This window comes from Mesoplodon bidens, assembly GCF_964165515.1.
Source record: "Mesoplodon bidens genome assembly, chromosome: X".
Classification (NCBI taxonomy): domain Eukaryota; kingdom Metazoa; phylum Chordata; class Mammalia; order Artiodactyla; family Ziphiidae; genus Mesoplodon; species Mesoplodon bidens.
This window is the reverse complement of record NC_138163.1, coordinates 28,695,521-28,711,199: the sequence shown is the minus strand read 5'-3', so window position 1 is coordinate 28,711,199 and position 15,679 is coordinate 28,695,521. Positions and strand designations below refer to the sequence as shown.

General features: G+C 50.2%; 1 protein-coding gene across 6 annotated transcripts in view; it reads left to right on the top strand.

Moving 5' to 3' along the window:
* Positions 1-15,679, top strand: part of BCORL1 (BCL6 corepressor like 1) — a 60,607-nt gene that overhangs the window by 30,057 nt on the left and 14,871 nt on the right. For 5 of the 6 annotated variants that reach the window (XM_081222723.1, XM_081222721.1, XM_081222722.1 and 2 more), the window contains 5 exons: positions 3,162-3,327; positions 4,593-4,673; positions 6,782-7,171; positions 10,541-10,764; positions 15,108-15,329. In XM_081222723.1, the coding sequence (XP_081078849.1) occupies positions 3,162-3,327; positions 4,593-4,673; positions 6,782-7,171; positions 10,541-10,764; positions 15,108-15,329 (1,083 nt within the window). The remainder of the gene's footprint in view (positions 1-3,161; positions 3,328-4,592; positions 4,674-6,781; positions 7,172-10,540; positions 10,765-15,107; positions 15,330-15,679) is intronic. The other variant, XM_081222726.1, reaches the window with a different exon arrangement.

Here is a 15,679-nt window from a genome sequence, read left to right as displayed (position 1 = left end):
CAACTATACCCCAATTTAAAAAAATTAAAAGAAAAAAAGAAAAAGAAAGTTCATGTTCATCTTGAGCTATGCCACACTATCTTCCACTCTGCTTATGTATAGCTGTTTCACTGACCATTTAGCAAGTATTTTTTGAGCGGCTACTATGTGCCAGTCCTTCCCAGGCAGTGGGAATACATCTTCAGGAGGGCAGTACAGCATTTTGGTGAGGAGTATGCTTTCTGGAGCCAGGCACAGTGCCTGAGTTTGAATCCTGGTTCTAATTCTTCCTAGCTATGTGATATCAGTCAAGTTACTTCATCTCTCTCGCCCTCAGTTTCCTCATCTATACAATGAGACAGTGATAGTACCTACTCATAGGGCTGTGTAAAGATTAAATGAAATGATGATGTGAAATGTCCAGAATGGGCAAATTGACAGAGACAGAAAGTAGATTAGTAGTTGCCTAAGGCTGTCGGGGATGAGGAATTGGAGAGTGACAGCTTAATGGGTACAGGGTTTCTATTTGGGGTGATGAAACAGTTCTAGAACTAGATAGTGATGATCCTTACACATTTCTGTGATTGTATTAAAAACAGTTGAATAATAAACGTAAATAAGTGTATGATATATCTCAGTAAATTATATGTCAACAAAGCTATTGTTAAAAAAAGATAAAATGAAGTGATATGTGTAAATGCTTAGAACAGTGCCTGGCACATAGTAAGTGCTCAGGAAGTGTTAGTGGCTGCTGTTGATATCATTAGTATTACAAATAGGATAGACCCTCATGGAGCTTTTGTCTTGCAGGTGACTCGCTGACAGGCAGGCACTGCCCCTTCCTATATTAGATGAACAGTTCACTGGGCCCACTGACAGATGCAGAGGGCAGAGAATAAAGTCACAGCATCAGGAGCTTTGAAGCAGCCCTTGGCAACTTCCTGTAATGATTTAGTAAATGTCCGTTTTTCCGGAAAGCAAATAACTTAGATCTTTCTTTTCTTATGTTCCATTTTCCTGAGAAAGAAACCATTGATTAGCAAAACTAAAATGAGGGGTCAATTCAAAGCAGCCCCTTTCAGGGTATGGCCAAGAATCAGAATACTCTCTGTAGTGTATACAGCAGTAGGAATATAATGTTATGTACATGAAACTTATATAATGTTATAAACCAATGTTACCTCAATAAAAAAATTAAATAAAAAATATTTTTAAAAAAGAATCAGTCTCCTGTCTCCTACACCACCTGCCCCAAGGCCGTGCGGAATCCTGAAGGACCTTCTGAATCATCAGCAAAGAAAGTTCTGCTTCATCTGGTGCTGGTTGTCTTCTCATCTTTTGGAAAGTTCTTTGGAAAACCCTTCAAAACTCTGTTAACCAGAACATTCATCTTACATGGTCTCTTCATCACCGCAACTTTTTTGCCTAAGTTGGAGTGTGTGATGATATATTTTTACTCTGAGTGTTGCCCTTGCAGAACATACAGACACAGATCCCTTCTAGATGTTCTGTTTTACTTGTTTTTGTCTCTCTTATGAAGTAAAAGTTAATGATCTGTACTTGAAAGAGCCAGCTAAAAATGATATTCAGAAATAAATACGACATGTTCAAATTGACATGCACTGAACTTTATTCCGCCTGACTTGAGGTAGTTGTTCTGTGGCCATACCTGAAGGTCACACTTTAAGCAGCAGTTGCCCATCTTCCTCTTTCCTTCCCATTTCTTTCTTTCTCCTAACACTTTGGTTTATAGGAACTGGCAGCAAGTAAAGGGAGAAACTGAATTTTCAGCTCAGCCCTCTGCCAAATAAGAAGCAGGAGTTCATGGGATAGCAGGAGTCCCTGGAATTTGATGGGGAATGGTGGTTCTATGGAGACATATTCCCCCCGCCGGAAAAACGTTGCATCAGTAAGACATCTGCCATCCCCTTAGCTGGAGCTGGGCCGTGATAACCTTTTAGAATGTGGCGTGCGGGTCTGCTTAGGGGGAAAACAACTCTTCCTTTCTTCCTAGGGCCCGCTGTCATTGTTAAAATGTTTTGCTTACTCTGCACTCCCTGGATACTACAATACTAGAAATCGCTACCTTGCCCTATTTCTTGTTGGGTGGCACGCAGAGATCTCAAAGCTTGTGAGAATGTGTGACTGCTAGGCTCAAGAGTGTCCTTGCAATGTGTAAGCACAACCATTGTGCCTACTGCATGCGCCGGGCAGTAGGTATGAGTGGGGATGACCAAAACCAGTGGAGGACACAAGTAAGGAAGAAGAGGAGTGAGAGCTGAGGTGAAGAGGCCCGGGCTGGGTGCCAGGAGCCCTGGGTCTTAGTCCTAGCTCAGCCGTTTTCTCACTGCAGGCACAGAGCAGCTAACTTGCAGGTTTGCCTGGTCCCTGACGGCCCCTGAGCAAGTGGACGCCTTGGGCTGTGTTGCCCTGGACAAATCATTTAACCTCTTATCTTGGAGGCTCCGTTTCCTCGTCTGTTCAAGGGTGTGATATTAGCTTTTCCTCTCTGGGTTGTTGGGAAGAACAAATCGAATATTAGAGAGACTGTTTGGAAAAGGTGAAAGGGCCTCAGAGTGTAAAGGGTCGTTATTGAAAATGCCTGGGCCTTTTCGGTGTCTTTCCTAAGTACGGGGAGATTGGAATTGTTGCCGTGGTAGACTTTTCTTCTTGCCTTAGTTGAATCTTTTTTTCTGGTATTAATCTACGTGTGAAAATAGATAATTTTTCTCGAGTTGGCCCATATGAGAATTCGTTTCAGTTGTTGGTGTCAGTACTATTCACAGTGAAGTTATTTGAACAATGTAGTCATCCAACTTGCAGAAGAGGCATTTTTGTTTTCTGTCCATCTCTCTATTGCTGTTCGGATATAGAGAGTATGGGGCCTGACTTTGCACCTTTTCAAATGACTTTGGGTGTTTATTCGGCTTGTGAATGCAGACTCTGTGGACGTGTTTCAAATGGTGGGGTATGGATGTCTATGGGGATTAGCTAGGGCACTGGATTCAGTCCAAAAAGCCTCTGTAGCCCACTGTGGAAGGCAGCGGGCGGCCCCTTCACCCAGCCTCCACCTGGGAAGCTTGTATCCGTGTGTCAGTATCAGGGCACAGGGCTCAACATTAAGAGAGCTTTTTTAAGAAGTGAAACTGACCTCAGGCCTGACTCTCTCCACCTCTCCACAGTGCCGGAAGCCACCTAGTGACCCCCAGGAACCCACCAAGAAAAGCCCCAGGGGGGCTTCAGAATCAGGAAAAGAGCACAATGGAGTCAGGGTAAAGCACAAGCACCGGAAGCCAACAAAGCCGGAGTCCCAGTCTCCAGGAAAACGAGCCGATGGCCACGAGGAAGGTAGGCCCCACGGGTCCTGGCCCTCTTGATGGGCTGCAGAGGGATCCCTGTGGCGGGTGGGGGGGTGAGGGGCTCTGAAACTGACCAGGAAAGTGAGACTTCCTCACTGTGGGAGAAAGATATAATTTGAAAAAACTATTTGTTTATTTACTTGTTTGGCTGTGCCGGGTCTTCGTTGCGGCACAACGGGATCTTCGTGGCGGCGTGCGGGATCTAGTTCCCTGACCAGGGATTGAACCCGGGCCCCCTGCATTGGAAGCGTGGAGTCTTAGCCACTGCACCAGCAGGGAAGTCCCAGGAGGAAGATATAATTGACACCTCTGAAATCTAAGCGGAGGGAGAAGGGAGGCGGGAGTGGGGGCTCATGCTGCTCACCCTGATTGCTAGAATAAGGCACACTCTGAAGAGGTGCCTTTCAGACAGACAAGAGTCAGTCCTACAACAGAGTGGCCAACCTGTTACCCTGCAGTGGGTCTGGGCTCAGAGAAGAAATGGGTTTAATGAGGATTAAGACCAAATGGGGGTTATTTACACTGTTTTGTCTACCTTTGGTATATTTGGAAACTCCCATTATAAAAGTTAAAAATTAATAGCTAGCTAGCTAGAAGGGTTGGAGGAGTCCTAAACCCTTATTATTTAGGGACACACAGGATGTTTGGGTTGGGGAGGTGTGTATGTAACCCATATGCTCTGCCACTAATAGTTCCTTGGCGCCCTCAGCAGAGAGAAGCCCGTGTATTCCTGCCCATAGTAGCCAGTGTTCATAGCCTTGCCTGTCTGACGTGACCTGCCTCTTTCTAGTCTGTTCTTATATAGCAGTTTTCCGCTGTCCGCCGCTCCCCGCTCCCATCTTCCTGCCTTGCTCAATCCTCTACGATTCATGGAGGTTGCCCTTCTCTGGGACCTGCTCCAACTCAGTTATAACGTTGTGGAGGCGCAGCAGCCTCACAGTCGTCCAGACAACCGGGCCTTCCACTTTGTGGCGTGCCGGCGAATCGATGCCGTGCACTGCCTTTTTTAGTGTCAGCAAAAATGACCCAACTCCCAGTTTTCAAAAACCACCGGGAAAAGCTCCTTCTCTAAAAGAGATACGTAGGTGATAGCAGCATAGGGGAATTAATAAATGTAATGCAGGGAGAACACAAACCCTCCCTTGAGTTCTCCATTTGAGCCTCTTGGGTTGGGAGGGTGGGGGAGGCTTTCCTGTCCTGAGACTCTGATTGTGATATTTCTGCCTTCTGCCCTGAAACCACACACCACTCCAGGTTCCTTGGAGAAGAAGGCAAAGAGCAGTTTCCGTGACTTCATCCCCGTGGTCCTGAGCACCCGGACGCGCAGTCAGTCTGGTGAGTGAGTCTGAGGCTGAGGCCCATCTTGGCAGTTCTCTGCAGAGAGGTAGAAGTCTGGTCGAGCGATTTTGCCATTGGCCCAGGTGGAGAGTTGGGAATTTGATTCACCGTGCCAAGATGCCCAGCTCCTTGCAGAGACGAGAGAGCCCAGGGTAGGAGCTGAGTCGTTGCCCACGGTTTTAGGATGATTTACTTAGCTTTTCATAACAGGGATTTGACATCTCTTGTTGGCAGCCAATGGTGGAAAGAGAAAAGGCCTGTGCCACTCAGGAAAACTGGTTCTACTCCAGGCTTTGGCATCTCGTGATTTTGGGGGCCAGTCTCTGGCACAGACATTTAACCTTTGGGCCTCTGTCCTCTTGCCCTGTGCGCCAGGCATCATCCAAATTGGAAATGGTCAGTGAGTCGTCAGGGCCAGCAGAATCACCTCTGGTCCCCTGAACTTGTATTGGTCAACCCCCAGTGTCTAAAAAAGGATAGCCCTTTCTAGCTACTACTGTTGCCTGCTAGCCTCCAAGTTGGTACTTAGTGCTAGAAATGGTTGCCCCGGTTCACCCAGATTTCCATGCAAAGTGGATGGAATGGGGAAGCAGGGCACAGTGTAAACTCAGTTATCTGACATTCTATTAACGGGCACCTCAGCACGTGGAGAGCGTGGTGGTAATTGGGGCTTGTAATGACAGCCTGGAGGCCTCGAAAAATCCTGAAGTGTCCTCTGAATCATCAAAGAGCGATTACATTACAGCCATTCCCGTTTTAGTGTTAAACACATTGTAGTGTATTTGATTCTTTGGAAATTGGTGATCCCTCTGTGATCTCTATGGTGATTCGTGTTAACCAGAATATTAGATTAACTAGAACACTTCGTTCCCTGCCTAGTCTGTATAATGGAAAGTTTGCTGGATATTTGCTGTCTTTAAGCGGTCTGACTGACTGACTTGAAGCTTTGGTCAAGAGCCACTGCCACTCTGTTGGCCTCGAACCTTTTCTTTGCTTTTTTGGCTGCACCTCGCGGCTTGTGGAATCTTAGTTCCCCAACCAGGGGTTGAACCTGGGCCCTCGGCGGTGAAAGCGTGGAGTCCTAACCACTGGACCACCAGGGAATTCCCTCGAACCACTTCCTTCTTCTGCTGACCTCGCTTGGGTTTGGGGATTGTCGAGTTAATAGCCGGGCCTTGAGAGAAAGATGGTGGTATCTCAGAGCTGCTTCTGAGAAAGATGTCAGATCTCCTGGATCACTAAACCGGGCCAATTCAGGACTGTGCTTGTTGTTAGCAGAATTGAAGGCAGGCGTGGGGAGGAAAATGGCCTCTTGGCCGGGTGGCAGAGGAGGGTAGGAAAGGTCCCATCATCCTGGGGTGGTGGGGAGAGGAGGGGGAAGTGCCTGCCCAACGGTGAGGAACAGCTGCAGCGGGGCAGGGGGTGGAGCTGGGGAGAAAGCTCCACCCCTGGACTCTTGGCTGCTCAATAGGAGGTGGGGTCAATGAAGGGAAGAGGGCCTGGCTGAGGAGCATTTGGGCGGGACTAACGCAGGCTGTGTCACAGGAAAGGGGCTCCTTCTTGCTTCACTTTTCCTGAGACTCTTTGGTGACAACTCCGCTTGCCCAGGGTGGCTCTGTCAGCATGATTGGGGGTCACATAGTGAGCATGGGTGGGGGCGCCATGTCAGTCTGCCCTCCCTCACCCTCTACTAAACCCTGTGGCCCTTTCCTGCCCCTCAGACAAGTCTTGGCACCTTATAAGCACTAAGTAAGAGTTTGTGGAGTGAATGAAAGTGGCAGGGCAGCGTGGATGAGGAAGGGTGTGTGGTTTGGATACTTGATAGCTGTGTAATATATTGGACCCTGTAAAGCACTTAAGGGTGAATTATCTCATTTGAGCCTCAGAACAGTCCTGTGAGGTCAGTAAGGCAGAGAACAGTATTCTCATTTTATAGACGAGGAGACAGAAGTGAAGGAACTTTCTGAGAGCATACAGCCAATAACTGGCAGAGCCTGAACTCGAACCCAGACCTTCAAACTCCTAATCCAGGGCACTTGCTTCGACACCATACTCATGGTCCTTTGAAGAGGTACCTGACCGTCCTCTGTACATCCCGTCCACAGGAAGCATCTGTAGCTCCTTTGCTGGCATGGCAGACAGTGACATGGGAAGCCAGGAAGTCTTCCCCACCGAGGAGGAAGAGGAGGTGACCCCCACCCCGGCCAAGCGTCGAAAGGTGAGAAAGACCCAACGGGACACCCAGTACCGCAGCCACCATGCCCAGGACAAGACCCTGCTGAGCCAGGGCCGCAGGCACCTGTGGCGAGCCCGAGAGATGCCCTGGAGGACAGAGGCTGCCCGGCAGATGTGGGACACCAACGAGGAGGAGGAGGAAGACGAGGAGGAGGGCCTGGTGAAGAGGAAGAAACGGAGACGGCAGAAGAGCCGAAAATACCAGACTGGGGAGTACCTGACTGAACAAGAAGAAGAGCAGCGGCGGAAAGGGAGAGCAGGTAAGGCCGGCCAGGGGCTGCTGCCCCAGGGAGCTGCTGTCCCCTGTCCCCAAACCACAGTGACTCTGGCTTCTGGGGACCCTCGGGCATCTTGGGTGTTCCCACCTCTGCCTCCTCTACGCCAGCCAAAGGCCTCTGCACCCAGGGAAACATGGTGCTATGAGCTCCAGCTGCCAGAGGGGGTCACTCAACTCCAGTCCTGAGGTCTTGGCTTGGGGTTGAGATTGAATGACATTGGACTGACCTACAGGTGAGCTGAGGACATGCAGCCCCGAGCTCTCCAATTTTTTATAAAAGTCTGAACCTGTGGGCAAGGCCACAGTGACGTCCTTGGTGTGGGACAACTCAATACCAGGGAGTTCTCTGGTTGGCGTGAGGGAGTCGGGTCTTTTGGGAGGTTGGGTTTTCTCTCCTAGAATCCTGGCTTCAAGAAGAAAGAGGGTATTGGCTGCCTTTCCTGGGATGCCTCCAGCCCCTAAACTAAAAAGAAGCACAATGGTTTCCTCAACCCAACAGAAGAACTTCAAGTAGAAGCGGGCACAACTTGGCTTTCTTGGTTAAAGCCACAAAGGTTATTAAGAGGCAGAGTGAAGCTTTCAGATGACATCATTTTTGTTGGACCTGCAGGCATCATTTTTGTTGGAAAAGCAGGCAGCCCAAGGAGAGAACACCAGACTTTGTTTGGCCACGTTAGACGCTATGATATGTAATCATGGAGGCACAGACTGTCACCAAGGCTAATATCAGTTTGTTCTGCTAAGTGCTCTTCGGGCCCATTCCTGTAGTGGATTTCTAGATGAGCAAAAGGCACATCTCTGGGTTCAATGAGAACACCTCTGTCTCTCACTCTCTTTCTCTGACGTCTGCCCTTGAAACAACAATTGATTGGCTCCTATAATGTATTCATCCTGAGCTGCCGGTAAATATCTGCAGTCTCCATATTAGCAAAAACTGAATAACCACATCTGAGTGGGTAGTAGATTCTGGGTTTGCTATAATGCAAAGAAGGCTAAACCTCATTTCCAGCTCTGTTTAAGTAGAGATATATACAATACCTATTCCTACACTTAAGAGAGTGATCGAGCCAATTTTCATCAACCGTGTGAGAGCGTGGAGATGATTTTCCCAGTTTTCTGCCATAGCCATATGGATTGGTCAGGAATGAGTTGTCAAGCAGTTGGCCTCAGCCACTTGTGTTAGGATGAAGAGGAGCTTTTGTATCACCCAGTGTTCTCTAATGAGATCTGGTTTCCTAGAAGCTTGGAAGCTTCTTATGGAACTTATCGGCTTTTGGAACCAGAAGGACCTTCGAGATTACCTGGCCCAGTTTTCCACTCAATGCGGAGATCTCCACAGCACTCTTGACAGGTGGCCTCAACTCAGCCACCTCCAGGAGTGTGGGCGCGCCACTCAGCAAGGCATCCTGCTTGTTGTGGAGGCAGCTCCAGCTGTCGGAAAGTAGATCATTCTCCCTCCATGTGTATGTCTACGGGGTTTGAGTTGAGTTTGTTGGCTTTGGCCTGTGGTCTGGCCACCTTCCTCTAGATCTGGTGGTGACTCTTCATGAAGGAATTGCCTGGCAAACATCTCTTTTCTCCGAAAGCTCTGATCACTCCTATTGCTACCCTCTTTCAGGTTGACATCAGAGAGTCAGGCAGAGACCAAACTAGACAGGTCACTTTACTCCTCTCTGTTCCTCATGATCTTTCCTTTCGTCCTTGGCTTGGGTCTCTCTCTTCTTGATTTGCGGAGGGGATAGGAAGAGCCATTGCCACTCATACACCTGCTACCTTCACCCTCTGTTCCCTTCTGTGCTACTGTGAGGCTGCTCCACCACGGTTGAATAAACTCCACAGCCTGCCCTGCCCTGAGTACACAGGGAAGGGGCTGCTGCTTTTCCTGTGGCATTGAATGCTGTAATATGGCTTCCCTGTGTTTCCTGAGGTCCTCACAAGGCACGGTTCTGTTCCTTCCTCTTTTGCCTCAGCCCAAACTTGTTGCATCAAAAGGCCTGGTTGAGAACATGCTGGCTGGAAGTGCCATTAGAAGCCATCCAGCACAGCCGTTCTTAGACAGATGTGGGGACCCACTAGGGGGTTGGAGCTAGTTGGGAGGAAGGGGTGGTATGGCAGCTGGCCTTCTAAGAACTGTGCATAACCTGCAGACAATTCCTCATGCTGTAATGATGGTTACATCCGGATCTGCCCTTGGCGATTTCACACGTAAGAGCGCGTGCAAAGGTCAGGGGAGGCGAGTTGAGAACTCTTGGATCTTGCTCAACCCCTTCGTTTCACAACCTGGAGAAACTGAGGCTGCAGTCACTCACTTCACAGACATACTGACCTTTGGCCATGTACTAGGCATGGTGGCCAGTCCTGTGGGGGAGATAAAGAACACATGGGCATGGCCCTACCTAAAGAGCTTACACTTAGATAATATGATAATGATACCTTACTCTTTAAAACACTTTATAAGGGGTTATGTGGGTTTTATGCTCCCCATTTTACAGACATGGAAACTGAGGCTCAGGGAGATTATGACCTGCCCTCAGCAGTCACACAGCTAGTGGCCAAGTCATGTAACACTAATGCTAAGAGACAAGGATAAACTCGATCTGTCCCCCTACCTCTGGAGTTTAGGACTGACCCTGTGGGATGAGGCTCTTGGTAATGGAGCTCCCAGCGGGCCTTTTTGAAACTGGAATGTGCTCTGTTCAGTGAGCTATGGCTAGAATTAGAGATGTTGCCCAGTGTGTCCCAGTGACTTGATTTCCAGCCACGGAGGGCAGCAGGTTTCTGTGATTGCCCACCAGTTAAGTCGGCCCATGGCAGCTTCTGGTTTCAGGGAGTTTCTGTGGCTTTGATCTTTGTGTGCTTGGAGAGAGACCAACAGGGCAGTCAGGCGGGTAGAGCTGAGGCTATGAAGGAAGCCTTCTACCATTTACTCCCCACCCCAGTATACTTCACATTTCACTTCAGCAGAGCTGCTAAATTTGTTTTCATATTAGAGTGGAAAAAAAGACAAAGTGGGGAAAAGCTGAAAAGAAAGTTCTGATTTGCTCTGCACTATGGGGAAATCCTTTTAAAATTACCCTCATCTTAGGGACAGCCAGATGGGCCACCCGCTGCTAGCAGGGCTGGGAGTTGTCTCCTGCGTGTAGAAGAGGGACTTTGATGCGGAAGCACAGTGTCCATTCGAGAAGCATTTAGTGGAATAGTCAGCACCGTGCCAGATATGGGTAGTGAATAGTTACACAACTTTGTACTGAGGTTCTAATCCCCAAAGTCCTCTGATTCAGCTTAGAGGAAGGCGTTGCTTTTCTGTGTTCCATTTCCCTGACATCCATTCTTTCCTGTTTCTTGCCTTCAGATTTAAAGGCCCGTAAGCAGAAGACTTCCTCCCAAAGTTCGGAGCACCGCCTCAGGAACAGGAACCTTCTCTTGCCCAACAAAGCCCAGGGGATTTCGGATTCACCAAATGGTTTCCTCCCAAATAACCTAGAGGAGCCAGCCTGCCTTGAAAATTCAGAAAAGCCATCAGGAAAACGAAAGTGCAAGACCAAGCACATGACGACGGTCTCAGAAGAGGCAAAGGTACATTACCAGCCAGGGGAGCTGTAGAGGAGGGGCATTATGGCGGCCGGGGCCGGGCTAGGGTGGCACACTTTCCAGGCAGGCTCCTCAGTCAACAGTCTTCTGAGCGAGTGAGTACACGGTGAGGGGGGGGGATCAAATTAACCCATATTTATTAAAATATTTTAAACTAGTTCTAGAAGGGTTGGGGTGTGGATTTGAAGAATGGGAAGTAAAGTTAGAGCTAACAAGAAGCATCTGCAAACTATGGGGTTTGGCCCGTGATGGCTTTTCCTTGACAATCCTTGAATCTCCTTTGAGTTAGGGAAGAGCTAAAGAATATGGCAGGATGTTACCCTGAATTGCTTGTTAACATCCAATCAGGAAGCTTTTGTATGGGCTTAACTCACTGGAAACCAATCAGGGAGCTTTCTGAGTCAATCAAGGTAGAAAACAACTTACAGAAGCAAGGATGTTGATGTCCAGACAAAGGTTGCCTAAGGGTGGGGCTGAAGGAAGTCTTCCACTTGGGCCGGTCATAGCTCCATTTCCCCAACCCCACTCCTCAGTTACTTTGCTTCTCATGGAAGCAGAGTAGCAGGTAAGTGGGCACTCACCGATCAATAGCCAGGCAAGCGTTCTAGAACCCCTGTTCAAAATTGACGTCTCTTTTGGGTCTGATGTTCATGGCACTGGTGTTGAGTTCCGCATTGCACAGTTCAAAAAAAATTACACCGTCCTTATCCCGGGTGAGCTGTACATTTGAGAGAAGTGAGGTTCAGGTTCAGATGTTTACCTGTAATATGTGTTTGTCTTGACAACTAAAAAAAAGGTCATATTGGGCTTGTTTTGGTGGTTGTGATCCTTACGGTTCTTTCCAGCTCCAGAGCAGGGATCCCTGCGTGGCACTGTTAAAAGGTAGGAGACCCAAGTGCTTGAGTCTCCCCTCCTTTCCCCTTCCTCGCTCTGGAATCTGGTTCCAGCTCAAACAAAGTACTCAAGCCTATTTCTTCATCTTTAAAAATGGAGATGATACTTCATGTCCTTTCCATCTCAAGAGGGTGCTTGGGGGAAGAAAGGAGGCAACGGATGTGAAGGGCTTTGAGAACAGTAACGTGCTCTCTCTCAGGCTGGTGTGCATCCTCGAGCTTCAGGCCGAGGTAAGAATGAGGGGACAGAGGCTCGGAGAGGCAAGGTAGCAGTGCCAGTTCCCTGGGACCCCCAGAGGGGGCCCAGGCAGGAGAGGGGAAGGCTGGTCCGTGCCGGGTGCTCTGCTTGCATGATCGCTCTTAATTCCCACAGTAGCTGTCCTCATTCTATGGTGAGGAAACTGAGGCTTGGGGAGGTTAGGGGATGTGTTCGAGGTTACTCGGTGACCCGAGTGAGAGACTTGGGGTGTGAGGCCGGCCTGGCTGCCCCTGGCGCACGCCCCCCACTCTTTCCCTATGTCTCCACCCTGTGAATGGGTGGCTTCTGTCTATCCGGGAGACACTGGGGGAGGGGACAGCTGGGCAGGGAGACACTGCAACCCTGAGCAGCTCTGGCGAAAGGTGGGCCTCCCCCTACCCTGCTCTTCCCCACACGCTCAGATGGCCCCGTCCCACGCAAAGGTGACCAGCCGCCTGACATTCAGCAGCACACGCTGATGCTTCTGTCCAGTTATTCTGTCTGGCGGTGTGGCCACTGAAATGTTCTCCCAGAGAGGTTTTCCCCCTTCACAGGGCCTCCCTTTCTCCCTCCCGCCTTTCTTTCTCTCCTAGTCACCACCACCTGCTCCAGTTGCCCCCATGGCCCAGTGCTTTGTAGTAGGAAGCAAGGTGGTGGGAGGGCGGGGGACGCACCTGCAACACTAAAGCTGGGGCATCGGCCAAAGGCTTCTTCCCACAGGGGCTCCGAGCCAGGGAGGAAGGAGGGAGGGGGAGGTGGTCCCCATTTGCTGTTGCTCCTCCCTCAGGCACTCTCCCTTGTCCCTGGCAGCTCTGGCCCCTAGAAGGAGAGTCACCCTTTGGCTCCTGGCTTGGCTTAGCAAAAACCTGGGTACTTTACCCAGCATCCTCCAGTATCACCATAATGCACCTCTGTCCTCCCGGCAATAAAGCAGCATTCTACACTCATAGCCGGTGCCTTCCTGCTAGCTATCATACCTCTCTGCCCTTTTGGGATGTGGACATATAGCAGCTCTTGTCTTGGGATTTACCAGAGGAAACAAATGCCCTGGGACCTTGTCTTTTCCCTGCTGCCATTCCTTTCCTGGCTTCGTGTCTTTCTAGGCAACTCTTCTGGCTGCCCAGGGCTCTATATGTAGCTGCCTTGGATCAAGTCAACAAATGCTTGTTGCAGTGATGTGCCCAACCCCGAGTTAAGTGCTGTAAGGAACAAAAGAGAAGATGAAAATGCGAACCCTGACCCCGGGGAGCTTCAAACGTAGCAGGGGAGGCCAGACTTGTCCATGAAACAACCGGAGGAAACTGGCAGTCAGACATAAGGCATTGGGTTTTGTGATTCAGACTAGGTGTTCTGGGTGTTGCAGAGAAAGAGGGCAGTGGGGACCAGAGTGTTGTAGAATGTTGTAGAAGACACAGGATTTAAGTGAGACCTTGATGCTCTAAGGGACTTGGGTAAGTGTGATGTATTAGTTATCTATTGCAGTGCAACAAACTACCCTGAGATTTAGCAGCTTGACCCAACAATAAACATGTATTATCTCGTACACTTTCTGGGGGTCGGGAATTCAGGAGCAGCTTCGCTGTGCCTGGCTTGGGGTCTCCCATGCCTGAAGTTGCAGTCATGGTGTCAGCCAGGGCTCCATTCATCTGAAGGCTTGACTGGGGCTGGAGGATCTGCTTCTAGAGTGGCTCCCTCACATGGTGGCAAGTTGATGCTTGTTGTTGGCAGGAGGCCTCCTTTGCTTGCCCCGTGGGCCTCTCTAAAGGGATGCTTGAGTGTCCTCATGACCTGGCAGCTGGCTTCCTCCAGAACGAGTGATCCAAAAGAGAGCAAAGCAGAAGCAACATTGTCTTTTAGGACCTAGCCTTGGAAGTCACACACCGTCATCTCTGCCTTCTCCTGTTGGCTACACAGATCAGTCCTCTCCAGTGCAGAAGGGGGCCACACAAGAGCATGAATATCAGGAGGTGGGGATCATCAGGGACCATCTTAAAGTCTGATGAGGGCACATTCTTGTCCTCGGGCCCCCCAATGATTCATACCCTTTCACATGCAAGTCATACCCTCCTCTCCCAAGGCCCCCCCCAAAGTCTTGTCCACTTATGGTATCAACTCCAGGTTTCGAATCTCATCATCTAACTTAGGTCCTGGTGCAGATGAGGCGCCTTGGGTCTGGTTCCTCGAGTACAGCTCCTCAAACACAGTTCCTCCCCATCTGAAGTCCCCTCCCTTCATCTGAAAGAGACAAGTTACCTGCCCCTATAGACTCACTAAACCGTGCTGGGCCAGGCATGGGAACTTGCTCTAGACATTCCAGTTCAAGATGGGGGGATAAAGGAGACATGCAGGGGTCATTCATGAGGAAAGGACACTAACGTTTTGTGAGCACCCACCTTGTGCATTGTTCTGGAGCCGCTCTAGTTCATTATCTCAAAGACCCCGCAAGGGAAAAAGTGAGGCTCCGAGAGGTTGGGTCTTGCCCCAGGTCTTATAGCTAGTGGCTGGCAGAGGCAGGATTCAAAACCCGGTCTGGGGGCTTCCCTGGTGGCACAGTGGTTGAGAGTCCGCCTGCCGATGCAGGGGACACGGGTTCGTGCCCCGGTCCGGGAGGATCCCACATGCCGCAGAGCGGCTGGGCCCATGAGCCGTGGCCGCTGAGCCTGCGCGTCCGGAGCCTGTGCTCCGCAACGGGAGAGGCCACAACAGTGAGAGGCCCGCGTACCGCAAAAAAAAAAAAAAAAAAAAAAACCCGGTCTGTCTGCTTCGTGAGCTTGATCGCTTTCCACCAGCCCAGGTGGGCATGAGTGTGATCGGGGACACAGTGTGGTGAGAGGTGGGAAAAGCCTGGTGAGGGTTGGATGTGGGGGAAAGGTTTTTGCAACAAGAGTGAAGGCTTCCACAGCCGTGCCTCTTTAGTCAAAGCTAGCTGTCTCCACTTCTCTTTACTCTGAGAGTTTGCTCCCGCTTATTTATTGAGATGACTTGTAAAAACCACAATAAACGGGGACCGAGGCAGGTAAAGGAGGCATGCAGAGTGCTTGAGAGAGGCTGGGAGGTCTCCTCAACCTGTACTTTCCAATCCCGTCGTTATTCCTTGGTTTCTGGGGTTGAGGACTTGAGCCCCTGAGCGTCTGCTCACCAGGTAGAAATGAGTGAGGGGACCTGTGCTGATCTAGGACCGCGTCTCTGCTTTCCAGGGCAAAGGGCGTTGGAGCCAGCAGAAGACACGGTCTCCCAAATCTCCCACCCCAGCGAAACCCACAGAGCCATGCACGCCCTCTAAGTCCCGAAGTGCTGGCCCAGAGGAGGCCTCCGAGTCACCTGCAGCGCGGCAGATCCCCCCAGAGGCTCGTCGGCTCATAGTGAACAAAAATGCTGGCGAGACCCTCCTGCAGCGGGCGGCCCGTCTTGGCTATAAGGTAAGGAGCCCTCCCAGCCACAGGATGCCGTTGCCCAAGCATCTGTGGAGATGCTTCTCCCCATTGGCTCTTCTGTGGCCTGGGCAGGGCTTGGTTTGGGGCTTGAGCCCAGGCTGGCCTCCTCCTACTGCGCAGATGGCCTCTGGGGCTGCCTTGACCCTGGCGTGGTGGGTGGGAATGCAAACCCTTTTGAAAGGCAATTTAGGATGAACAGAATTGAAATGGTAACACAATATCATCCAGTACATTCCTAGGCCAGAAATGGGAGTTGGGGGTTTTTATGTCGTCTTGAATTTCCCTGTGCCGTGGCTCCCCCACTCAGAGAGGGACGGGGGTGATCATTGCTCACT